Raw genomic sequence first — 25,419 nt, 5'->3', positions numbered from 1 at the left:
GTTTTCACTTCATAAATTATAAAAAATCTTAAATAATGTTTTTCTAAACTAAAAAAGAAATCTAAATTTTGTACTCTCAGAGTAGACTGAATCTATTGATTGTGTTTTATGGATCTTATACTTATGAAAAGGACAAAGAAATCCGGAAGTTGCTATTTCTAATACTATTTACAAAAATGACATTTAATAGATTGGAAAATGATTGAAAGTGTTCGATATCTTGTCATTTTAGTTAAATAAAAAATAACAACGAGGTTTTACTGAATTTCCAAGTAATTAATGAATTGCAAAAATGATAGAAGATTTAATTTATTAAATAATATTGGTTGATGTTTCGGTTGTCGTAAGTTCTTGTGTCTTCTTGGTCTCCTCTGACCTTTTGACCGAAAAATACCTCTTTCCCAACTCTTGCAGTCACCTGTTCGCAGTCGCCCTCTAATAACCAACCTTCAAATCCAGTCGAAGCAAGTCTATTAATTTTTTGCCTCCAATACACAAAAGCACAAAGAACATAAAGGAACGCTTTACGCCGCTTATCCAATCTTTTCCCTCCCAACAGGACTCTAACAAGAAGAAATAGTCTCCTTAAGTCACCCTGCGATTCGATTTTTTGCATCCGCTGATTCTCTCATCTTCACCAAAGCCCTCCGCCTGCAAGATTCACCTCCTGCGTTTTTTTAATTTTAGCTGTGGTGATTGATCATTTTCCAATGTATAAAATCTTGATGAGTTTCTGATCGCCCGCAAGTGCGCAAAACGCTGCCGTATCTGCGGTTCATGAAAATGTAAATAAATGTTTAAAATTTATCGATAAACAAGCTCGTGTAGGCCATAAGGGAAGCGGTTTCGGCGCGATAAGAGTTTATTAATCTTGAATGGGCTAGTTGCGGTCTCGGCCCAATTCACATTTATTACCTTGTTCCTGGATGAAGTGGTCGTGTTTTCATTATGGCGGATGAGCGCCGGGTGAGTATCTATCGATTGTTGATTTCGACACGTGATATCTCTTGAAGGGTCTGCACGGGGCTGTGGCGTCGGGGGACGAGGCAGCCGTCCGGCTCCTGCTCCGGGAGCAGGACGTGAACGCGCGGGACGAGAAGGGCTGCACGCCGCTGTTGCTGGCCGAATGCATTAAAGATGAGGCCAGTTACGATTCCATCGTGCAAATCCTGATCGAAAACGGGGCCGACGTGAACATTTGCCACGACACGCCCCTCCACAGCGCCGTCTTCTACCAGAAGCAGCACTTGGTGGCGGCGTTGCTAAGGGCCGGGGCCGACGTCCGCCGCAACAATTTATTGCATATTGCGGCGGAAAAAGGATGCGAAGGGATATTAGGCCTGCTGCTCGCCGATAAGAGATGTACCGAGGACATGATCAACAGTCGGGACGCCAGCGGCAGGACACCTGCTTTCCTCGCCGCCCTCCACGACCACAAGGCCTGTCTGAAGATGCTGATCGCGCGGGGGGCCGACTTGAGTCTCGCCGACGCCAACGAGGACACAGTCATGGGGGCGGTGTTCGAGAACATGACCCGCGCGGTGGAGTTCACCAGGGAAGTCCTGGATTCGAGCGTGGGTCTGGAGAAGGTCAACGAGAAGAACCGCTACTACGTCGGTAAGTCGGGGGCGGGACAGGCGATAATGGAGTTTTCCGTGTCCACGTCCAGATTTCAGAGTACTGGCTCCGGGGAAGGGCGCGAGACAAATGGATGTAATTTCCAGCCTGCTTGTAGCTGCCAACGACGAGGAGAAGACAGAAGTTTTACAACACCCTCTTATTGGTGAGCGGGGAATCGATGTTATTACCCCATCAACGGATTTTTTTTACAGAGCTCTACCTGACACTCAAATGGTCCAAGGTCTGCTATTTCTTTTATTTGTGGATTGCCGCTTATGTGGTTTTCGTGCTTTCCCTCTCAGTATATGTCACTTTGATGGCCCACAACTACGTCGGGATTGACGGGATCATGGCCGCCTCCAGGTGGATTTTGATCGTCAGTGCCACGTGTCTCCTGGTCCACGGAATCCTCCAGGTACCTCCAAAATCATATTCACTTTCTCCAAATCCTAATTAAACCCCATTACATACAGGGTGTTTTTGAAATGCGTGCAGAAATTTTAACCACGAGCTACTGGCTTCATGTAGAACTCGCAAAAAATATTTAAAAAATTCTAAAAAAAATTCTGTATGTCAAAAAATAAAATGACATTTATTTTTTGAGCTACAATTTTTTTTTAATTGCTTTTAGTTTTCTGCATTGCCCTACAACCTCGTAGGTAAAATTTCGGCACATTTTAAAAATACACCCTGTATACCATATTTTATAAAATGTACGCCAATGCGAAATAACCTATAGGAAATATGCTTTAAAACAAGGAAACCGCATTGGTGTACATTTTATAAAATATGATATACAGGGTGTATTTTTAAAATGTGCCGAAATTTTACCTGCGAGGTTGTTTAACAACGTAGAAGACTAAAAGCAATTAAAAAAAAATGACAGAATTTTTTACATATTTTTTCCGAGTTCTACATGAAGCCAGTAGCTCGTGGTTAAAATTTCTGCACGCATTTCAAAAACACCCTGTATTCATTCACATTCAGCCAATAATTTAAACCATTTCTAAAAATTCTTGATTTATCTTTCTCTGTATCGAAAACTGCGCCATGTAGAGCAAAAACATGTAGAGGCTTTTTTGTAGAGCACAAGATTCCAGACAAAAAGCCATCGAAGGTAATATTGTAGCTGTTACAGTTTTGACGTGAGAGACCTTGAAATGCGCGCCGCGAAATACTCCGAATTTGCGCAACTTTGTAATACATAACTGAAAAAAAACTATATGTTGTCTAAAAATTATGAAAAAAATTCACACACTGTCTATAGACTATAGAGAAATTCATGATACCATTTGGAACAAATTTCTGGCCATTCTCGATTATTGACATTGCAAAACATAAAATTACAATTTTCATTTTTTACCACAATTTGAAATGCTCCCCAGCGTGTCCCGTTTGTCGAAAATAATGATCTTTTTTTGAATTGTGGACTTTGTTGTCCTCTGGATAGAGTTGCAGAGCTACATTTTTTGTATCAGCTGAAAATATATTTTTTTCGAATTTATTTATGGCCGGACCTCTTGATCGACCGGGGACTAAGGTCCAATTAAAACGTTAAATTGCTTTGATAGTTTCCGTTAATTGGGAAATAATTTCGTCGTGTAAGACGTGGGTTAAGTCGGGCGGGTCTCTCGGGACCCGGAAAAACTCCGGGTGCCTGAATTCCCGCGCAATCATGTTTCAATCCAATGAATCAAGCCGGGGCTGTATTACGGAGCCCGTGGCTCTTTTATTTTTAATTAATGAACTACAATTCGGGACAATTAATCGGCAAGAAAAAATGGAGTTCTGTTTTGATTTATTGTCTGTTGCAGTGCTGTCTGACGCACGGGAACCATTTCCGGAAATACGAAATGTGGCTGAATCTAGCCTGCACATCCCTCTCTCTAATTGTGGCAATCGTGGAGGATCGTGCCAGGAATGGAGCGCAGAGTGAGTGGATCCCGACAGAAAAAATCAAACATTTAGTGGTATTGCTCCGGATGATGATTTTTTAATTCTGGTGTGCAAACACTACGACTGGATTAATTCCACAATTCACAATATTTCATAAAATAAAACAGCTGGTTTTTGTTGAGTTAAAACTATGCAAAACCTGCTGAAACTCGATTATTTTATTTGTCTACTTTAATTTAATTTTGCACAGTGCTGGTTGGAAAATTTTGCCTCCAAAGCCAAATGGAACTAATCTATGAAGCTTTGTTATTTTTTTAATTGAATTCTGGTAATACAATATATTCGTTTCTAGTCATTTTATCAAAATTCGTCCGGCTGCGATACGAAAAAAATAACCTAATTAAAAAGTTGTTTACGTTATGAAGTGTTATTATTTGATCTGTGTTCATCAAGGTGAAAGTCTGGCAAATGACAGAACTGAAGAATGCTCATTAGCGATAATTAAAAACTGAAACGAGACATTACAACATCTTGTTTCGCTTCAAATTTAACGATTGTAGAAGCTGGGTAGAGATATTGGATTCTATCATGGGCTGTGACCTTGGAAATATCGCCGCGAAGGCGGAGCGATAAACCAGTGAAAAATCTGTAAATGAAAACTGACAACGTCGACTTCTTTACGTGCAAATATACGAGAGAGTGACAGTTTCCCTTTTGTCCTTAAATGCCACTTTATAAATAGCTGGAATATGACACATTTTAACTGTTTACCCCACAGACTGTTCATTTTATCCAAATTTAAATAAAGCAGATTGACAGATTCAATATTGTCGCAAACATTTTTGTTCACAAACACATTTATGTGTGTTCATTGAAGAAAAAATTTTGCGTGGGAGGTCTAGAAATCCGGTAATTCCCGAAACATGTGTAACGTGTTTTTGTCATTCACTCATCAGTGGTTAATCCTTGGGATAAAAGTTATTTTGTCGCTGCGGATACATTGTCGAGTAAATTTTGAAAATGTTTGAACTGACTGACGCCGTCATTGAATTGTTAACAAAACGAAAAATTCGATTGCAGATTCTTTGCATATTGCTCGCGGGGCTCTGTTCTTTCGCATTCCTCTACTCTCTTATAACAAAACTTTGTCTTTTGAAAGTTCACGATTTGGCAACTCGACTAGTTTCGTTCAGATTATTCAAGAGACAAATTTGCAAGCAAAGAAATTTGCCTGAGGCAAGAAGACAACCATTTGCAGTTGTTCAATAATTTCCAGGTCATCACAAGACCAAACAATTTGTTTCAAAGTGGTGTATACTGTATAAAGTGTTGTGTAATGACTTGCAACATCCTGTTTAACTGCTTCAACTGGGAAACAATAAAGATCCGGTGACTGTACTTTAAAGTTTTAAAAATAATATTTTCTGCGAGATGCAGAAGAACGGGTATTTTATGGTTAAAATTTTTTTATTACAAAATTGACTGAATTGACGATGTTATTACATTGTTAGTACAACAAGAAATTCTAGTGGAGATTTAAAGTTGTTTCAAGGAACTTTTATGTTTCTATGCCCTATGTTTTATTTTTAAATAACTTGACTACATAGTTTCGTTCTGATTCTTTAAAAGAAACAGTTCTCAAGCAAACAAATTTGAATGAGCGGTAATAGTTATTTGTGTATCAAGGAGAAAAAGTACATTTTTTTTGTCCGAGTTTGAGGTTTTTGGCCGAGGCGCAGCCGAGGCTTGAAAACAGGCACTTTTAGGCGACCACATGAACTACAAAGCAAAACACATCATTGGAAAAATTACAAATTTATTTTGTATCTCCGTTTTCCAAATAGATAAATTTATTAATACATATTAACAATTTTTTACAGTGCCTGTTAACAAAACTAGAAATTTACTATTTGCAATACAATTACTTATTTACATAATTTATGGTGACAGGACAATTATGGGTTTTGTTGGTTTCGTTGCTAACTTACTTAACAGGCTAACAGATGGCGCCACGGTCAGCGTCCGAAAAAGTGCGCCCGAGAAAGAGTTATTTTCGCCCGCTTGTGAGTACATAAAATTACCGTTTTCATTAAGGGGGCCTAAATAGAAAATTATTTGGACATGCCCCAATAATAAATAAAAATTAGAAATCACTAACATAACAAATTTTTTTATATTTTAGTATTTCGCTGCTTACTTGGATAAATATTTATTTGTGCTTATTGAGAAACGCGAAATGAATAATTTAATAATTCATTCTGTACCGATCGCGCCGCTAATTTGTATCTTTTAAAGAAAAATAACGAATCAAGAGGATCTCGTTCTCGTCACAATTTAATTACAAGGTTCAAGGTTACAAAAGAAGGAAAAAATTGAAGCCGAGTGTTTTTATTTGACAGTTTGTTTTAAATTTAATTTCGGGAAAATGTTGCATTTTCAATGAATATTTTTGCTTTGGTTGAAATAAAAATTCTTTGCTCTCTGGTATGAAATAATGAATTGATAGTAGTTGTTGTTGGGAAAGTGCACAATTAGTGGCATTTTCCACTTTTCCGAGAGCCTTCCCGATTGCTCCCATTTCCCAGATGACTGTAAATATCTCCGTAAACATTCCTCTCTTGTTGCAGACATTCCTAATTGGGTCTTGCACGTAAGCAGCATAGCGATCCTTCTTTCCTGGACGGAATTGATGCTGCTAATTGGCAGACTTCCAACCTACGGCTATTACGCCCTCATGTTCTCGGCAGTCCTGCAGAACGTCATCAGGGTAATCCTGGATGAGTAGTGTTGTTGGTGAACCAATCCTGTCCCCGCAGGTGCTCCTGGCATTCTTGTGTCTGGTGGTGGGCTTCGCCCTCAGCTTCTCCATCCAGTTCAGCAGCTGCCCCGAGTTCGCCGACCCCTGGCGCGCCCTCGTCAAGACCACCGTGATGATGATGGGCGAGTTCGAGTACGGCGATTTGTTCGCCGACCAGTCCCTAGGGGTGGAACGCGCCACCTCCCGAGTCATCTTCTTGATGTTCATCATTTTGACCAGTATCGTCTTGATGAACCTGATGGTGGGGCTGGCCGTCAGCGACATCCAGATCTTGCAGACGGAGAGCCACGCCAGGAAGCTGGAGAAGCAGGCGGACTTCTTGGGCCAGCTGGAGAAGGTCTTGACGTCGAGGCGCTTCAAAGGGCGGCACGTTCCCCAGATCGTGAGGAAGCTTCTCGGGAGGAATTACATCGAGACCAGGTACGAGTTGGAGACGTCGACGAGGTTCCGCCGCTCGAAGAAGCTCTCCTCCAGGCTTATAGGTAATGCGAGTTGTGCATAAGCTGGATAAAGCTGCGACTGGAGCACTTTACTCTGTTTTACTTATCGCCCCCTGAATATTTCAGGACCGGGTTAAACACGAATAATGTTGCGTTCGCGTCGAGTAACTAACCGATTTTTTGCAGATTCTCTCGTGGGCATTGCCAAATCTCACAGAGAGCGAAATGATTGCGACGGTTAAAGTTTGATGCGGAATCCCGAGGCGGTTGATGGATTCCAAATAGAATTAATTATTTTGCGCTGAATCAATTAGTCACAGTTAATTACAAAAACTTGTTTGTTTATACGAATAAATTGTTCAACAACAGTGTTGTGTTTTATTTCGCCGGTAAGGAAAACAACTTGCCTATTCTAGACGAATTCTTCAAAGTGCAAATATTGACAGGACTTGTTCCTACACAAGCAGATAATGAAAGAGGGTTTCGATAATCAATTGTATAACGGATATGTGTTTATACACTTTCCGTCCGAAGCTGAGCTTTCGTATGAAATATCACCGAGGATTTGAGGATCGAATTGTCCATTGTCCTAATCCAATCATGTCGAACTGCGCTTTAATAAAATTTAAATCCGGGAAGATTTTCCTGACGAGTTTTTAGCACCCTCATTCCACATTTAATGTAGTTTGCAGTTTGTCTTCGAGAATGACAAACAGAAGAGGCGCTATCGCGCAAACAATTGCTTCAATATCTTCTTATACAAATATTGGATTATAACCTTGAAAAAAAAACATTTGCTGTTGGTTCTATATTTACATTGATAAGGTGTTCAAATTGAGTTTAGTTTTGTTGAAAGTTTTCTCCAAAAATTGTGAAAAGATTCATATACTAAAAGAATAATTAAAAAATTAACAGTAATTCCTTCGGTACAGAAAACTACTCCAGGGAGAATAAAATTGTACAGAGAGTACAAAGCTTTGTACAAAAAGCCCTCGACGATAGTGTGTGAGAGTGACGTGAGAGACCTTGAAAAGCGGCCCACGAAATACTCCAGTTTCGCTCAAATTGTTTGAAAATAAATTTGCCTATTGTTCAAAAATTGTGAAAAATTTCACACGCTGTGGAGACACAAAAATAGTTATTTGTGAATCAAGGCCCAAAAAGTGCATCTTTTTCGTCCGAGTCTGGGTTTTTTAGTCGAGGCGAAGCCGAGACAAAACAGGCGAGAACAAAAGGCACTTTTTGATCGAGGTGCACACAACGTTTTTCGTGTTCGTTTAGGCAAAAGTTTTGAAAAACATGAATTAATTGTAAATTTTGAGGCTGTCTTTGACATATGTCGAGTTAAGTATACAGGGTGCATCCTAAAAATCGTCGCAAGCCATATCTCCGTTATTTATGACTCAATTTAAATAAAACAAAAACTGGAATAAATCACTTTAAAAACACTATAAGCACAATATAGACTAAATTTTTTTCAAAAAGTTATTCAAGGTCAAATGTTTTTTCAAATAGCTTGGTATATTTTTTTATTCCGATTTTGAAAGAGATTATTTTTCTGAATCCAACGATATGCGACATGTTAGAATGAAATTGACAGTAACGGCGAAAATAAATAAATAATATAGCATTATTGGAATTTTTTTCTTGGAAAAAAATCAGATATACAATGGAAAACAATCCTAAACGCAATATTTATTACACGTTCTGTCATATTATTTTTTTTTAATCTTCAGAAAGTATTGTTATTGCGTTTTCCCTAGTATACCTGGTTTTTTTCGATGAAAATATTTCCTATAATGCTGTTTTATTTATTTATTTTCGTGCTTACTGCTAAATGCACTCTAACATGTGGCATATTTCTTTCGAAATCGGAATAAAAAAATATACCAAACTATTTAATAACAATTAGACAGGCTGTCGCAAAATTAACGTATTCCAAGTCGGGGGTTTTGTAGGGAAAAATCTCAGGAATCTCGAAAAAATAAAATAAAAAATATAGGGGGGGGGGGGGGCTTTTCAAAGATATATGGATGATCTGAAGGTTCAAACTTTTCATCATGTTTTCTTCAAATAAAAAATATAAATGGTTGACATTCATTTTGAAATATGGTGAGGATGATTATGTAAAATATTAAAATATAAATGAAGACATTTCTTGAAAAAACAGCTTTATCTCGAAAAAATAAGTTTTATTTTTCCAATTTTTGTTCAAAAGGGAAGTACCTACAACATAGGTAGAATATTAATCTGGTACTTTTGAACAAATATTGGCAACTTTGATATTTTTTTCAAAGTGACAGAAATTTTTTTTAAACATTTTTACTTGGTCAACAGGATGTCCCCTACTAAGCCCCGAAGTCGGAATACGATAATCGTAAGACACCCTGTATATGTGAAAAAATATTGGATATTGTCTAAAAATGTTGAAAAAATTCATATTTTGCGTAGATATCATAAAGAAGCTTTTAATACTAATTAGAATTCATTTCTAATCCTTCTCGATTTGGACACTGGAAAAATATGTATAAAAATGTATTTTTTTTATTAGCACCACGTGTATCCTCGTCCACGAAATCTTCAAGTACAAATTAAACCCCCATTAGACATTTGATGCAGAATCCAGAAGCGAATTACTCTATTCCAAATATGTAGAATAATACTGATTTATGAACCGAGTGCGAGAAGACATTTTTCGCGCATGAGTGCGAACGACGAACGAGCGAGTGCTTAATTTGCGCGAGTGTGCCGAATACGTCTTCTCGCGTAGAAGTTACTATAATATTTTTTGAAACGAACATTTTTTCACTCTTTCGAAGTTTTCAATATCCAAATTGGAAAAATGGCTATTTGTAAACCACAGTTTATTATTATCAGTCAAATTATTTTCAAAATACTCAAAAAGGCGAATGCTTTTTGGATGACTTTGAAGCACTAGTGCGCGAAATCGACGTTCACGGTCGCGAAATGTTATTTTAGATGTAGCGAGTTCAAAAATAATTTAGCACTTCAACTGAATCAATTAGTCATATTTTATTACAGAAACTAGTTTATTCATAAATATTATTAATAAAATTTAAACCCGGGAAGTTTTTCCTACGAGTTTTCAGTTTGTCTTTGCGAATAACAAACAAGAAATGCTATCACACAAACCAAATGCTTCAATATCTTCTCCATCCTTGATAACAGACAAATATTGGATTGTAAAAAAAAAACCGTTACCTTTATATTTTTACATATTTACATTGATAAGCTGTCCGAATTGAGATCAGTTTTGACTGTCTCGTGATGAAGTACTAGTCCCCCCAAAATGACGCAATCCGAATCAATTGTAATCGCCGAAAATATTGTCGATGGTGGCGACAATTTTTGTAAATTGTTAAAAGAGTCCAAGAAAAATGGAACTTTAGAGAAGTATCTGCAAAATCAAAATATCAATCGTCTTGCGTTCGTTGCTGCCGAGCAAGACGATAAGGATTGTTTGAAAATTTTAATTGACCGAGGTGTCAATCTAAGCGTCGCTGTTAAAGACAACGAAACTGTCTTGGATGCTATTTTTGACAAGGTCAGCGACCCTGAAAAATTCTTTAATGAAGTGTTGGACAGCAAAGTGAATTTGGACGAGTCCAGTAGTCGACGGAACAAAGTCTACACACTTGGTGAGTAGAATTGATTCTAGATTGATACAAATCGCTTCTGGTTTCTAGATTTCAGATTGTTGAGACCAGAAGAAGACAAACAAATGGCAGTCATTTCGAATCTGTGTGAAGCAACCAGTGACAAAACAATGATCAAAATCTTGCAACACCCTCTTTTCGGTAACCGAGATTCTATATCAACATCCACAACACACATACTTAACACTCTCTTTTCTAGAAATTTATTTACAACTCAAGTGGTCGAAAGTTGTCTATTTGTTCTACTTTTGGATCTTTCTTCATATCATTTCTGTGATTTGCATGTCAGCGTATGTCACTCTCTTGACCCACGATATAAGATATCATGACGCGGCCTTAACAGTAATAAGTTACGTCATGTTTGTCATTGCTCCCACTCTATTTCTTTTCGGAGTCGTTCAGGTAAACATGCCGACTGTTAAATCTCCAAGACTAAGTATTTGTTGCAGACTGTTTTAATAAATCCAATTCGTCTTTGTAAATATGAAACGTGGATGAACCTCATCACTACAATTCTCGTCTTGGTGGTGTTGGGCATGGAGCTTTGCTCTGGATACGGTGCCAGGCTACAAAGTAAGTTTCTGCAACTGGCAACAACCAAAATAATTTGTGCTGTAGCAGGGATGCCGAGCTGGGTTTTGCACGTGGCGAGTGTTGCAATTCTCTTCTTGTGGATCGAGTTGATGATGTTGATCGGAAGACTTCCCAAATATGGATACTACGCAGTTATGTTTGGTGTCGTCTTGAAGAACATCGTCAAGGTACTTCGTCGAGAGTCGCTCCATTAGAAACAATTTCAATTTCCAGGTGCTCCTAGCGTTTGTGTGTCTCGTCATTGGTTTTGCTTTAAGTTTCTCCATTCAGTTCTACCACCACCACGACTTCACTGATCCCTGGAAGGCATTGGTCAAAACGGTCGCGATGATGATCGGGGAGTTCGACTATGGGACCATTTTTGACACCAGTAAAAACAGTACAACAGTAACAGTACAAGGTGGTTCACCTACTTCGAGAGTCATCTTTCTACTCTTTGTCATCTTGACTAGTATTGTGCTGATGAATCTCATGATAGGTCTGGCAGTGAACGATATACAGAAGTTAGAACAAGAGGGTCACGCGAGGAAGCTGCAGAAACAGGCAGAGTTCTTGACACAAATAGAACAAATCATAAATAAGATGAATGGGAAATTTCTTTCGCCACTTGCTACAAAAGTGGTAAAAAGGTTTGACATCGGGGAGATGGTGAAACTGGATGCATCGGTGAAGTTTCTGAAGACCAAGAAATTCTCGTCTAGAGTCAGAGGTACCAAATCAACAAATCCTAATTGGCTAGTGTAAAATTTTCTTTTTAGATGCTCTGTTCAAAATAGTGCAGTCGAAGAAAATCAAGAATTTGCAATCAAATGATTCGAATGAAAATGTTTCGATGGAACAGTAGAATCTAACTTATTTGTTGTCCAAATATTTGCAAAAAGGATGAGGACACAGAAAAGTCGAAAATAATTACTTTCTTTAAGGTCAAATTAGATCCCATTAGATATTAGATACTGAATCCCGAGGCGAATTACTCGATTCCAAATATAATAAATAATTTGGAACTTCAGCTGAATCAATTAGTCACAGCAGTTAATTACATATACCTGTTTGGTTATACGAATAAATTGTCCGACAACTGTGTTGCGTTTTATTTCGCCAGTAAGGAAAACAACTTGCATATTCTAAACGAGTTTTTCAGTGTGTCAGAAATGCAAATATTGACAGGAGTTGTTCCCGCACAAACAGATAATGAAAGTGGGTTTGGACAATCAATTGTATAACCGATATGTGTTCATATACAGACTCTCTTTAAAAGAATGTGGGATCGCAGAGGGCTCTGGAATTTGAATTTGCCACCCCCTTTAAATTAATCCATTACTACATTACTATTAATTGCAAATTGTCAAATATTCAAAACTTGTCAACAAAAAGTCAACTTAACCTCATTTTCGCTTTCGAAGTCCTGTTTTGTTGTTCCTTGCGTTCCTGGTCTTTATACTTTTAAAAGAAAAGGATCTTCCAAGGCTAGATAATTTCCGGTGATGTTACAAAGGTATTGTCTTTATCAGTTTTATATTGAAAATCAGCATAATTTTATAACCTCACAAATATTTTAGAAGTAGTTGCTAAAATGGTCTTCACATTTGAACAAAATAAGTTCCTTATGATATCTTATTACCGCAATGGTGTTAAAAGAGACGAGGAATGGACATACAGCGTTCAAGCTTACAAAGAATTTTTAGCCACGTACCTGGACTAAAATGTTTTAGAAAAGTCCCTCGCAGCTGAGATACATCGAATTGTTAATCATTTTGTTACTACTGGTAATGTTGAAAAGGGGAAATTGTCAGGTCGTCCCAAGGTGATGGAAAATGTGGTTAAAAATATACGAGATCATTTAGAAGCACATCCCAGAACTTACTAGATTGTGCTTTCAAATTGCAGTACATGCCATAAAATTGTTGGAGGAGAACTTGCATTTACATCCATACAAAGTAACAACTGTACAAGAGCTCTTCCTTAATGATCCTGAAAGCTGTATAAATTATTGTAATTAAAAATTAATAATAAACCATCTATATTTGTCACAGTCGAACATAAAAACGTTACTACCGGTCTTGTAACGTAAATAGCTATTGTTCGACACTGTCAGAATTTGAGAATTTTCTCCTGTGTGAACGGATTTTGATAAATGTCACCACTTTGTTGTCAAAACGAAACGTCAAGCTAATTTAAATGATTTTAAGCGATTTAGAGCCTTTAAGGGGCTCATCGAACAAAAAAAAGTTTGTATTCAACTCGTTCGTGTGTAAATTGAGCTTTTTTGACACTCGTGGGCCTGACGAACTCGTCAAATCAACTACTATTAAACTCGGGAAGATTTTCCTGACGAGTTTTTAGCCCACCCATTTAACATTTTAAGCAGTTTTCTATTTGTCTTTGAGAATAACAAACAGAAGTATTGTATTCTCAATTTGGTTGTAGGTCGTAAAATTTTATTGCATATTATGAGGGATTAACAGGCACAACGGTTGGGTTTGAAAAGGTTGGGATGCGGCGCGTGCCGTTTTCCGTACAATGCAAATATACAAAATGTACAATACAACCCTGCTTAAAATATTACCTGCTAGTGGTAAACTAGGATTTATAAGCCCCCCAAGATCTTTAACTTAAAGTACCATAAAATTTTACGACCTACAACCAAATTGAAAACACAATAGTGTTATCGCGCAAAGCAAATGCTTCAATTTCTTCTCCATCTTGATAACAGACAAATCTCAGATTCAATCCTTGAAAAAAAAAACAGTTGCCCTAGGTTATATTTTTAAATATTTACATTGATAAGCTCTCCGAATCCAGATGAGTTTTGACTGTTTTGTAGTGAAGTAGTAGTCCCTTCAATATGGCGCAATCTGAATCAGTTGCAACTGATGAAAAAATCGTCAATTATGACTCCAACAATTTTGAATCGTTAAAAGAGTCCGCAATAGATGGGACAATAGAAGAATACCTGAAAGATAAAGATAAAAACAGTTTTGCGTTCTTTGCTGCTGAGCAAGATGAGAAGGATTGCTTAAGAATTTTAATTGACCAAGGTGTCAATCTAAGTGTTGCTGTTAAAGACGGCGAAACAATCTTAGATGCTATTTTTGACAAAGTCAGTAACCCTGAAGAATTCTTGAGTGATGTATTTGACAGCAAAATTGATTTGGACGAGCCCAGTAGTAGACAAAAGAAGATTTACAAACTTGGTGAGTTTACTTGATTCTAGATTGATACAATTCGATTCTTGTTTCTAGATTTCAGATTGTTGAGACCAGAAGGAGACAAACAAATGGCAGTCATTTCGAGTCTGTTTAAGGCAACCAGTGACAGAAGAATGATAAAAATCTTGCACCACCCTCTGCTCGGTAACCCAGATCCTATATTAACATCTACAACAAGCATGACACTATTTTGTAGAAATTTATTTACAACAGAAGTGGTCGAAAGTTGTCTATTTCTTCTACTTTTGGATCTTTCTAAACATCATTTCTGTGCTTTGCATGTCACTGAATGTCATTCTCATCACCCACAAGTCAAAATATCGTGACGAGATCTTAACCGTAACAAGTTATACCCTGTTCGTTTATTCTCCAAGTATTACTCTTTTCGACAGAATTCAGGTAAACGTAATGACCCTCACAGTTTCAAGACTAAACGTTTGTTGCAGTTTTGGTTACTAAATCCAGCCAATTTTTATCATTGTAAGACGTGGATTAAACTCATCCCCACAATCCTCCTCTTGGTGGTGGAAGGGACGATTCGACTTGGACATTATTCGCGGCCGGAGGGTAAGTTTCTGAAATTGACAAGAACCAAAATAATTTCCGTTTTAACAGATATGCCAAACTGGGTATTACACATAACTAGTTTTGTTATTCTCTACTTCTGGATCGAGTTGTTGATGTTGATAGGAAGACTTACAAAATATGAGTATTATGCAGTTATGTTTGGTTTCGTCTTGAAGAACATCGTCAAGGTACTTTGTCAAGAGTAGCTCCACCAGAAATAATTCCAATTTCCAGGTGCTGTTAACCATTATGTGTCTTGTCATCGGTTTCGCTTTAAGTTTCTCCATCCAGTTCTGCAATCACAACGAGTTCAGTGATCCTTGGAAGGCCTTTGTCAAAACAGTCGCAATGATGATAGGAGAGTTCGACTATGGGGAGATTTTTGACAACAGTAATGTTGAAAGAAAAGGTGGTTCTCCCACTTATAGGGTTACCTTCGTATTTTTCGCCATTTTGACTAGTATTGTGCTGATGAACCTCATGATAAGTCTGACAGTGAACGACATACACAAGTTGAAACAAGAAGGTCATGCGAGGAAGTTTAAAAAACAAGCAGAGTTCTTGACCCAAATAGAACAATTCATAAAGAAGATGAATGTTAGATTTCACTGGCCATTTATTAGTGACTTGATAGAAAGATTTCAGATCAAAGAGACTGTGACTCTGAATGCATCGGAAAAGTTTCTAATGACCATGAAATTCTCGTCTAAAATCAGAGGTACGAATCAGTCAATAAATCAATCAATTCTAATCGACCAATCAAACATTTTCTGTTTTAGGTGCTCTATTGGAAATAGCGCAATCGAAGAGAATCAAGAATTTGCGTTCACAAGATTCTAATAGAGATGCTTCATTTGAACAGTAGAATTGAGCTTATTTTGTTGTTGAAATATTTACAAAAAATATAAGGACGCAGTAAAATAACCCCAACATTTTCTTTTGTTCTGCTATTTTCTACTACTATTTAATAAATAATAAGGAAATACATTTTTGTAGGTAATATGATTTAATTTGATAAATTTAGTTGTGCTGATTGAAACGTCAAATTAGAGTAAACAGAAAATTGTTAAATTGAATTAAAACATCTTTAAGCCTCTTCTCGTGATGTTTTACTTTAAATTCCTCCCGAGAGTTTTCGAAATAGTATATTATATTACAAGGAGCAAAAATGGAGTTTTATGTGCTGCGCCTGGTAGATTGGCTGCCGAACACAGTGAGGCAGACAAACCAGCTTTTAGTTTTCTACGTTGTCCTACAACCTCGTAGGTGAAATTTCGGCACATTTTAAAAATACACCCTGTATACATATCATAGTTTATAAAACCTACACCAATGCGGTTTCCTTGTTTTAAAGCATATTTCCTATAGATTACTTCGCATTGGCGTACATTTGATATACAGGGTGTATTTTTAAAATGTGCCGAAATTTTACCTACGAGGTTGTAGGACAACGTATAAAACTAAAAGCAATCTAAAAAAATTGTAGCTCAAAAAATAAATGTCATTTTGATATGAAGGCTGCTATGTATTGGACAAAATTAAAGTGCTTATATCTTCTTCAGGAAGAGCGAATTTTTTTTTCTGAGTATTTTTCGAGCTCCACTGGGTCCTTCCCTACTACGCTCTCAATTCGGAATTCGCGAATTTTGAGACACCCTGTATATTTTATAAGGTTAGTAAGTGCATTATTACAGAATCGAGAAAGACTTCGCCTAGATTTGTATATTTCCGAGAGTCTGTTATAGCACCTCATAACCGTATAGTCCATAATTGCTTATACGAAATGTATTGACTTTGAAGTAATCGTTTTGACAAGAGAATTTTGAAGGCATTAACGTCATTAATGTCATTAATTACTTACCGCATTTGGGCGGTAAGTTCAACTTACAGATTGTGTCAACAACAATGGTAAGTAGCTAGTAAGAACACGATTGTGCGAAAATAAAATTTAAATTCGGGACAATTTTCCTGAAGATTCTTTACCCTTCTCATTCAACATTTACGAGTAAATCAGTTTTCAGTTAGTTGTGAATGACAAACGGAAATAGTGCTATCGCACAAAGCAGATGTTTCAATATTTTCTTCATCTTGATAAAAGGCAAATATTGGATTTTTTTCTTGTAAAAATCGAATGCGTTTATTTGTATTTTTATATATTTACGTTGATAAGCTTTCGAATTGAGATCAGTTTTGAATGTTTGATGGTGAAGAATTGTCCCTTCAATATGGCGCACCCCGAGTCAATTATTAACATCAAAAAAGACACCAATGATTTTGAACTGTTAAAAGAGTCTGCAAAAAATGAGACTTTAGAAGAATACTTGAAAGATAAAGATATAAACAGTCTTGCGTTCTTTGCTGCTGAGGAAGACGAAAAGGATTGCTTGAAAATCTTAATTAATAAAGGTCTTAATCTAAGTGTCGGTAATAAAGACAACGAAACTGTCTTAGATGCTATTTTTGAGAAGGTCAGTAACCCTGAAAAATTCTTGAGTGATGTGTTGGACAGCAAAGTGGATTTGGACAAGTCCAGTAGTAGACGGAAAAAGATTTATAAATTTGGTGAGTTCACTTGATTCTAAATTGATGCAATTCGGTCCTTCTTTCTAGATTTCAGATTGTTGAGACCAGAAGAAAACAAACAAATGGCAGTCATTTCGCGTCTGTTTGAGGCAACCAGTGACAGAGGAATGATAAAAATCTTGCACCACCCTCTGCTCGGTAACCCAGATATTATATTAACATCTACAACACGCATGACACTCTTTTCTAGAAATTTATCTACAACTGAAGTGGTCGAAAGTTGTCTATTTGTTCTACTTTTGGATCTGTCTTCACATAATTTCTGTGCTTTGCATGTCAGCGTATGTCACTCTTTTGACCCACAATATAAAATATCACGACAATGCCGTGATGATAATAAGGTACGTCATGTTCTTCATTGCTCCAACTCTTTTTCTCTACGGAGTCATTCAGGTAAACGTGACGATTCTCACAGATCCAAAACTAAATATTTGTTGTAGACTTGTTTAATTAGACCATTTTGTCTTCATAACTATGGGACGTGGAGGAACCTCCTTACCACAACTCAAGTCTTGGTCGTGTTGGGCATGGAGACTTGGTCCGGATATGGTGCGAGGCTGAAAGGTAACTTTCTGAAATTGACAAGAACAAAATAATTTCTGTTCTAACAGATATGCCGAACTGGGTTTTGCACCTGACTAGTTTTACTATTCTCTTCTTGTGGATCGAGTTGATGATGATGATCGGAAGACTTCCAAAATATGGGTACTACGCAGTTATGTTTTATCTCGTCTTGAAGAACGTTATCAAGGTACTTTACTGAGGGTGGCTCCAGTAGAAACAGTTTTAACTTCCAGATGTTGCTGGCTTTCGCGGGTCTCGTCGTCGGTTTTGCTTTAAGTTTCTCCATCGAGTTCTACCATCACGAAGACTTCAGTAATCCTTGGAAGGGCTTCGTCAAAACGGTCACGATTATGGTCGGAGAGTTCGACTATTTGCAGATTTTTGACAACAGCAATGTTGCAGGACAAGGCGTTTCATTTGCTTCTAGAGTTATCATTCTACTCTTCATCATGTTGACTAGTATTGTGCTGATGAACCTCTTGATAGGTCTGGCAGTGGACGACATACAGAAGTTAGAACAAGAGGGTCACATCAGGAAGTTGCAAAAACAAGCAAACTTCTTGACCCAAATAGAACAAATAATAAAAAATTGTGGATGTATTTCACCATTATTTGAAAAAATGCTAAAAAGTTGTGAGATCAGCGAGACTGTGGATCTGAATATATCGGCACAATGTCTAGGGATCGCGAAATTCTCTTCGACTAGACTCAGAAGTACTAAATCAATCAATCCTATTTGGCTAATTTAAAATTTGCTGTTTTAGGAGCTCTGTTACAAATAATGCAATCGAAGAGAATTAAGAATTCGTAGTCAGACGATTCGAATGAAGATGCTTCAGTTGAATAGTAGAATCTAGCTTATCTGTTGTTCAAATATTTGCAAAAAATAAAAGGACACAGTAAAACAATCCAAATATTGTCTTTGCTGTATTTAATAAATAATAAGTAAATATTAATGTACATAATATGATTTTTCAATTCGATTAATTTAGCTGTAAAAGTAAACAAAAAATTCTCTTCTCGTCATGCTTTAGTTTAAATTCCCCGAGAGAATTCACGAAATAGTTATTTGTATATCAAGGCTGCGAAATCGTACTTTGACGAACCGAGAGAAAAATTGTCGCTGAGGCCGCTTGCGGTCGAGACAAAGACAATCTCGAGATCGTCAAAGAATTTAGCCAAGGTGTACACAACATTTTGTGTGCAACCGAAAATTTGTAATTATAAAATGAGCAAGTAAAATTTCCTTCACTGTCAATAAAAATAAAGTCGGCTCACATGTCGCCATGTCGCTATGGAAACGACATAAATAAAACAATTCATTTTGAGAAAAATTGCCAAAATGTCGGAAGAACATTACGATGTTTCAGTTCGGTGTACTCATCCAGAGTTACAAAATAATTTTTCGTCCAATTTTTAGTTAATCGTTCCCAAAAAAAAAACAGTGTGTGCTTAAGACCGCACGACAGAAGTGAAAACTTCTATGATGCTCGTTACTGATTTTAAGTAATATGTACAGTGGGGAGCACGGAATTTCGCACACCAATTTGTATGTCATTAAAAAAAACTATCTAGTCTAAGCTTTATGGTCATTATAATCAATCATGATTTATGTGATCATGACTGATGTTTCACCTAAACTGTCACGAAACTGCCGCCAGTATCTCATTTTAATAAAATTATGTTAGTGAAATGTCCAATGTGTGCGAAATTCCGTGCTCGCCACTGTATCTATCCTATAAAAAATATATCATTATGGATGATAGTACTTGGAGGAATAAGGAGCAAGGCATAAATAATTAATATTATTTAAATTAGTTCTACAAGAAACTCACACAGGCACAGAAGAACAACTGCATTCAAGGGGACTTATATCTGGATATATCTTAGTAGATCATTTGTGTAGTTCCATATACGGCTTGGCAACTTATGTTAGAGAGAATTTATCAAATTATGAAAAAGTAGAAAAGAAGGTAGTAAATGATGTACACCTCATAGATATCAAGATTGGAGATACACACATTATTAACATCTATAAACCGCCTAATGCTCGATGGCCAGACATACTTAACTTAAACTGCCAACACCCAGCAATATTTATTGGAGACTTCAATTGTCATAATAATCAATGGGGTTATGCAGACAACGATGAAAACGGAGAATTGTTACTTAGATGGGCAGAGTCACATAACTTACATCTAATATTTGATGCTAAAGATAGGAAGAGCTTTCATTCTGCACGGTGGCAAAGGGACTACAACCCAGATTTGTGTTTTGTGACTTCAAATAACAATGATGAACCTTTGCAAACATCACGTTGTGTACTAAATGACTTTCCCCATAGCCAGCATAGGCCAGTATTAATAACTGTCGGTATACAGATTCCGTTATCCAACACTATCCAAAAACCACGTTGGAATTTTCAAAAAGCTGACTGGAAAACATTTCGAAATCAAGTAGAACAAACCGTTCGTTGGATCCCACCAACCAGCAACAATTATCAAAGATTCGTAGGAGCGATTAAAAGTGCCGCTAAAAAGTTCATTCCAAGAGGATTCCGGAAAGAATATACAACATGTTGGTCGAGTACTACTAATAATCTGTTTGACAAATATCAAAAAAGCCCAAATATAGACACAGCGGATGAATTATTAAAATCATTGAATAACTCAAGAAAAGAAAAATGGAACAAACTTATGGAAAACATGAACTTCACTCATTCTAGTCGCAGTTGTTGGTCTTTACTTCGAAAACTAGGAGCGGCTAATGAAACTACTAGATCTAAATCTAATATTAGTCCAAATTCGGTTGCTTCTCGTCTGGTTAACGTCTCAAATTCTATTAAATTAAACAAAAGGGAAATTAGAAATATGAAACGGAAATTATATAAACAAAGAAAGTCAGCATTAACATCGGAAATACTATCTCGTCCATTTAGTGTAGAAGAGATGCAAGAAGTAGGTAAAACACTGAAGAACAGAAAAGCTGCGGGTTTTGACGGCATCTATCCTGAATTCATAAAACACCTGGGACCAATAGGTTTAAACTGGCTTAGGTCTTTTTTTAATGACATAGTTTCAACAGGTAAAATACCAAATGAATTCAAGAAAGCAAAAGTTATTGCCATACTAAAACCCGGAAAACCCGCCAATGAAGCTTCGAGTTACAGACCAATCTCTCTACTCAGCGTATGTCATAAATTTTTGGAAAAGCTTATCTACAATAGAATTTCACCAATAATAGAAGAACATCTTCCAATAGAGCAAGCAGGTTTTAGACCAAACAGAAATTGCTGTGACCAGGTACTGGCCCTAACATCTTATATCGAATCTGGCTTTCAAAAACGTCTAAAGACTGGAGTTGTTTTTGTTGATCTCACGGCAGCCTACGACACCGTCTGGAAAGATGGACTAATACATAAATTGTATAATGTAATACCTTGTGGAAAAATGGTCTCACTCTTAGAAGATATGTTGTCTAACCGTCAATTCAGGGTTTTCGTTGAAGACAAAAGCAGTAAATTTCGATTTCTCAACAATGGTTTACCTCAAGGCTCAGTATTGTCACCAATCTTATTTAATTTATATACAAGTGATTTACCCCCAACAAATTCCCGAAAATTCATCTATGCTGACGACCTAGCAATGGCTTACCAACATCACAATTTTGAAAATGTAGAAAACCGACTGTCAGAAGATTTAATACCTTTGAATAAATATTTCAGAAAATGGCGACTTTGCCCAAATCCTCAAAAGACAGAAGTTTGCTGTTTCCATCTCGTAAACAACCAGAAAAATAGAAAACTGAAAGTAGTCTTTAACGAAACTACAATTAAGCATAATTATTCTCCGACATATCTAGGAGTAACTCTTGATTCATCTCTAACCTTCAAATTACACATCGAAAAGTTACGACAGAAACTGAAAACGAGAAACAACATTATACATAAACTCGCGGGCACAAGTTGGGGAGCGAATGCACACACTTTACGTATCACAGGACTAGCTCTAGTATATTCAACGGCAGAATATTGTTGCCCTGTCTGGAAGAACAGTGCACACGTGAACAAAATAGATGCTCAATTGAATACCACACTTCGAATAATAACGGGTACTTTAAAATCTACTCCAACACCATGGCTACATGTCCTAGCGCACATTATTCCGTACGATATTAGAAGAAAATACGTAACAAAACGAATTTGGGATAAATTTCAAAATTCACCGAACATGTACTCCATAACACAAGACATGGCAAATTTACCACCCTTTAGATTAAAATCGCGTAAACCACTTTGGAAAGAAGAATTTCTCATGGAACCATTTTCCAAATCTGACTATTGGAAAGCAGCCTGGCAAGACGTAGATATTTTCAATAAAAATCTAATTGAGGATCCTACAAAACAACTTCCGGGATTTGACCTACCTAGGAAAATCTGGTGTAAATTAAATCGTTTTAGAACCGGGCATGGCAAATGCAATAATACGTTGTTTCACTGGAACATTCGTGAAAACCCTTCTTGTGAATGCGGTGCAGAAAAAGAAACCATCCAACACATTTTGGAAGAATGTCCCCTTACTAAATTCCAGCAAGGTTTCTCCAAACTACATCTACTTACCGAAGACGCCCTAAATTGGCTACAACAAATTAAAAACATATAATTTACCATAATTATTTTATGAATTTCGAATTTTAATTGTAATTTTCTTCATACGAATATATATATATTATTTAAATCTAATGCTGTTTTTAAATAAACATCAAAAATCTGTATTTTTCAGTAGAAACTGCAAATACGTCCGCTTTTAGAGGTACACTCTGGCAAAATTTGTGAGGTTAGGTTTGGATGTTTAAGTTTTATTTTCTTGACCTGATATTGAACAGAACACAAGCACACAATAGCAATACCCTGTATTACAATAATTTGTCCATTTTCCTCTTCACATTTTGCTACACAAATTTTTCCAATAGATGAATTGTTGAAGCCATATAATTAAGAATTACGTATTCAATCCTACATTCATCTGTAAACTTACAATATTTGTCGTGTCTTTATCGTTTGTATTATATAAAACTATACAGGCTATTTCACGAGTAATAATGAGCCTGACGGAATAATAAATTCAACCCACAATACATTTTCAAAAAAAGCCGGACATTTTAATGACAGTAGCCAGCTTTTTTCGGAAATATAGTGTGGGTTGCATTTTAAATTACGTCAGGCTCATTATCACTCGTGAAATATCCTGTATACAGGCTGTTTGATGAAAAACGCCTCAACCCATAACTTTTTTATTTATTATCAGATTTTAATGAACAAAAAAACCGAAGATATGTTTTTTCATGCGCTACGAAGCAGCCATAAAATAATTTTTTTTTGGCGTTATTTTCAGTAGCTAACGATAGTCAACTTTTTTTTTAAATGGACACATGCAGTTTTTTAGGCTCAGTCTGGTAAAGTTTTTTTTTCTGAATCTAATGATCTATTAAAAGTTATCGTTTGGTCCATAGCTGACTGAAAAAAAAAAAACAATTTTTAATTGTGGTTCAATTTATTATGAAATTTTCAAGTGTGCCGTGAAAAACAATTGAAATACAAATAGCAACAAATGTCAAGTGTGAGAAAATTTTCAGGTGCAATCTTGAAGAGTTTTATTATTATTTTCTTGGAAAACATAAATAAATAATAATAATTACGTATTATAATTTTTTCTATTAACTTTTTGTTTGTGACTAATTACGATTTTTATTACACTCGAACATCAAATAATAGTCAAATGACTGCTATCCTGCATGACTGACAATGTTATTTTATACTTAAATAAAAAAAGTTTAAAAAAGCAAATGAAAACTTCTAAAGCTTGTTTGACACGATGCTAAATTTTGTAGAAAATTTGTTAGAAAATGAGAGAGACCCTCGATAGGACCAATGAACGATCAGGATCACAGTCTGTCTTTGTCAGATCCTGATCGTTCATTGGTCCTCTCTTATTTTCTAACAAATTTTCTACAAAATTTAGCATCGTGTCATACAGCCTTAAGCTGACGTTTAGATGACATTTATCGTACTTTGTATTCAGATTGTTTTTCACGGCACTCTTAAAAATTTTATAATAAGGTGTACCACAAAAAAATGTTTTATTTTTTTTTCAGTTAGCTATGAACCAAATGATAACTTTCAATACATCATTAGATCCAGAAAAAAAACCTTACCAGACCAAGCCTAAAAAACTACATGTGTCCATTTAAAAAAAAAAGTTGACTATCGTTAGCTATTGAAGATAACGCCAAAAAAAAACATTTTATGGCTGTTTTGTAGCGCTTGAAAAACCATATCTTTGATTTTTTTTGTTCATTGAAATCGGGTAATAAATAACAAAGTTATGGGTTGAGGCGTTTTTCATCAAACAGCCTGTATATATATACAGTTACTCCTGCAGCTCTGCACTGAGGTCAGACAGGTCACAACACAACGTACAATGAAAATTTAAAATTGACAACTGACGCACAGTTGATTGTTTTTTGCTCGCTCCGCTAAAAAACTCGACTCCCTTGATTTTAGCTTGCCGTGTCGTCCTGCGAACGATTGTCGCTGAGCTGCGAACGATTTTTGCTTATGATTTTACGTGTCGCATGAAACTAATTCACTGCCCGGGAATAAAATGTATGTGGCGCGCCTAAAGAAGTTTTCACAAAAACTCGAGTGCATTTTAAGAAACTGTTTCGCGAACTTTGTGCCACTTTGCAGATGTTGTCCTTGTGGCAACATGTAAAATCGTGATCCTGAACCGATGGTGTGTCGAATCTTGTTGTGTTTCTGTATTCAGTTATATCAAACACCCGGCTTGGATGTAACTGTTAGCTAGCCGTTTCATATTTTGTATTAAATTTTGAAGGGTCACTTTGACAACTCAAATCAAGGTGTCAACGGTGTTGGCAATCTAATTTTAAAATCATAGCCTACTCTAATTATAAATTTAAATGATCTCATGGTTAAATTGTTCAACAAGAGTTGCGTTTTATTTTGGAAAACAACTTGCATCTTTTAAACGAATTCCTCAAAATGCGCAAAAAACGCAAAAATTGACGGAAATTTTTTCACAAACAAATAATGATAGAGGGTTTGGCCAATTAATTGTATAACGGATATGTGTTCTATTGTGTATAATTATCCTTTCCGTCGGAAGTTGTACTTTCGTATGAAATATCACCGAGGATTTAAAGATCAGATTGTACATTGCCCTAATCCAGTCATGTCCAACTGTGTCTTAATGAAATTTAATCTCGGGAGATTTTCCTGATGAGTTCTTAGCCCCCTCATTCAACATTTAAATCACTTTTCAGTTTCTCTGTGCGAAAGGCAAACAGAAGTAGTGCTATCGTACAAGACAGATGCTTCAATATTTTCTTCATCTTGATAACAGACAAATATTGAATTCTTTCCTTGTAAA

The 25,419-nt window shown here is 36.5% G+C and overlaps 5 protein-coding genes across 9 annotated transcripts in view; 4 read left to right on the top strand and 1 right to left on the bottom strand.

The window, feature by feature from the left end:
• Dop2R (dopamine D2-like receptor) overlaps window positions 1–25,419 on the bottom strand; it is a 151,466-nt gene that overhangs the window by 41,812 nt on the left and 84,235 nt on the right. The gene's annotated exons all lie outside the window — the stretch shown is intronic.
• Window positions 816–7,142, top strand: LOC138133359 (transient receptor potential channel pyrexia-like). Its single transcript, XM_069051227.1, has 8 exons — window positions 816–966; window positions 1,014–1,617; window positions 1,670–1,783; window positions 1,833–2,035; window positions 3,435–3,552; window positions 6,144–6,283; window positions 6,333–6,816; window positions 6,961–7,142. Exons 1-8 carry the CDS (start codon window positions 949–951, stop codon window positions 7,014–7,016), a joined length of 1,737 nt encoding a protein of 578 aa, XP_068907328.1. The 5' UTR covers window positions 816–948; the 3' UTR covers window positions 7,017–7,142.
• Window positions 10,029–12,124, top strand: LOC138133403 (transient receptor potential channel pyrexia-like). Of its 2 annotated transcripts, none has more exons than XM_069051308.1 (7): window positions 10,029–10,433; window positions 10,482–10,592; window positions 10,651–10,853; window positions 10,901–11,024; window positions 11,073–11,212; window positions 11,259–11,754; window positions 11,804–12,124. In XM_069051308.1, the coding sequence occupies exons 1-7, from the start codon at window positions 10,085–10,087 to the stop codon at window positions 11,887–11,889; spliced, it is 1,509 nt and encodes a 502-aa protein (XP_068907409.1). In that variant the 5' UTR covers window positions 10,029–10,084; the 3' UTR covers window positions 11,890–12,124. The 2 variants fall into 2 exon arrangements, with proteins under 2 accessions (XP_068907409.1, XP_068907408.1); XM_069051307.1 differs by having other exon boundaries at window positions 10,030–10,433; window positions 11,070–11,212.
• On the top strand, window positions 13,493–15,919 carry LOC138133405 (transient receptor potential channel pyrexia-like). Its single transcript, XM_069051309.1, has 7 exons — window positions 13,493–14,239; window positions 14,288–14,398; window positions 14,451–14,653; window positions 14,701–14,821; window positions 14,870–15,009; window positions 15,056–15,539; window positions 15,601–15,919. The coding sequence occupies exons 1-7, from the start codon at window positions 13,891–13,893 to the stop codon at window positions 15,684–15,686; spliced, it is 1,494 nt and encodes a 497-aa protein (XP_068907410.1). The 5' UTR covers window positions 13,493–13,890; the 3' UTR covers window positions 15,687–15,919.
• On the top strand, window positions 16,987–18,951 carry LOC138133346 (transient receptor potential channel pyrexia-like). Its single transcript, XM_069051213.1, has 7 exons — window positions 16,987–17,383; window positions 17,432–17,542; window positions 17,595–17,797; window positions 17,845–17,968; window positions 18,016–18,155; window positions 18,202–18,682; window positions 18,733–18,951. Exons 1-7 carry the CDS (start codon window positions 17,023–17,025, stop codon window positions 18,777–18,779), a joined length of 1,467 nt encoding a protein of 488 aa, XP_068907314.1. The 5' UTR covers window positions 16,987–17,022; the 3' UTR covers window positions 18,780–18,951.

Source organism: Tenebrio molitor, chromosome 6, assembly GCF_963966145.1.
Source record: "Tenebrio molitor chromosome 6, icTenMoli1.1, whole genome shotgun sequence".
In the NCBI taxonomy this organism is placed as follows: domain Eukaryota; kingdom Metazoa; phylum Arthropoda; class Insecta; order Coleoptera; family Tenebrionidae; genus Tenebrio; species Tenebrio molitor.
This window is presented reverse-complemented; position numbering and strand designations above follow the sequence as displayed.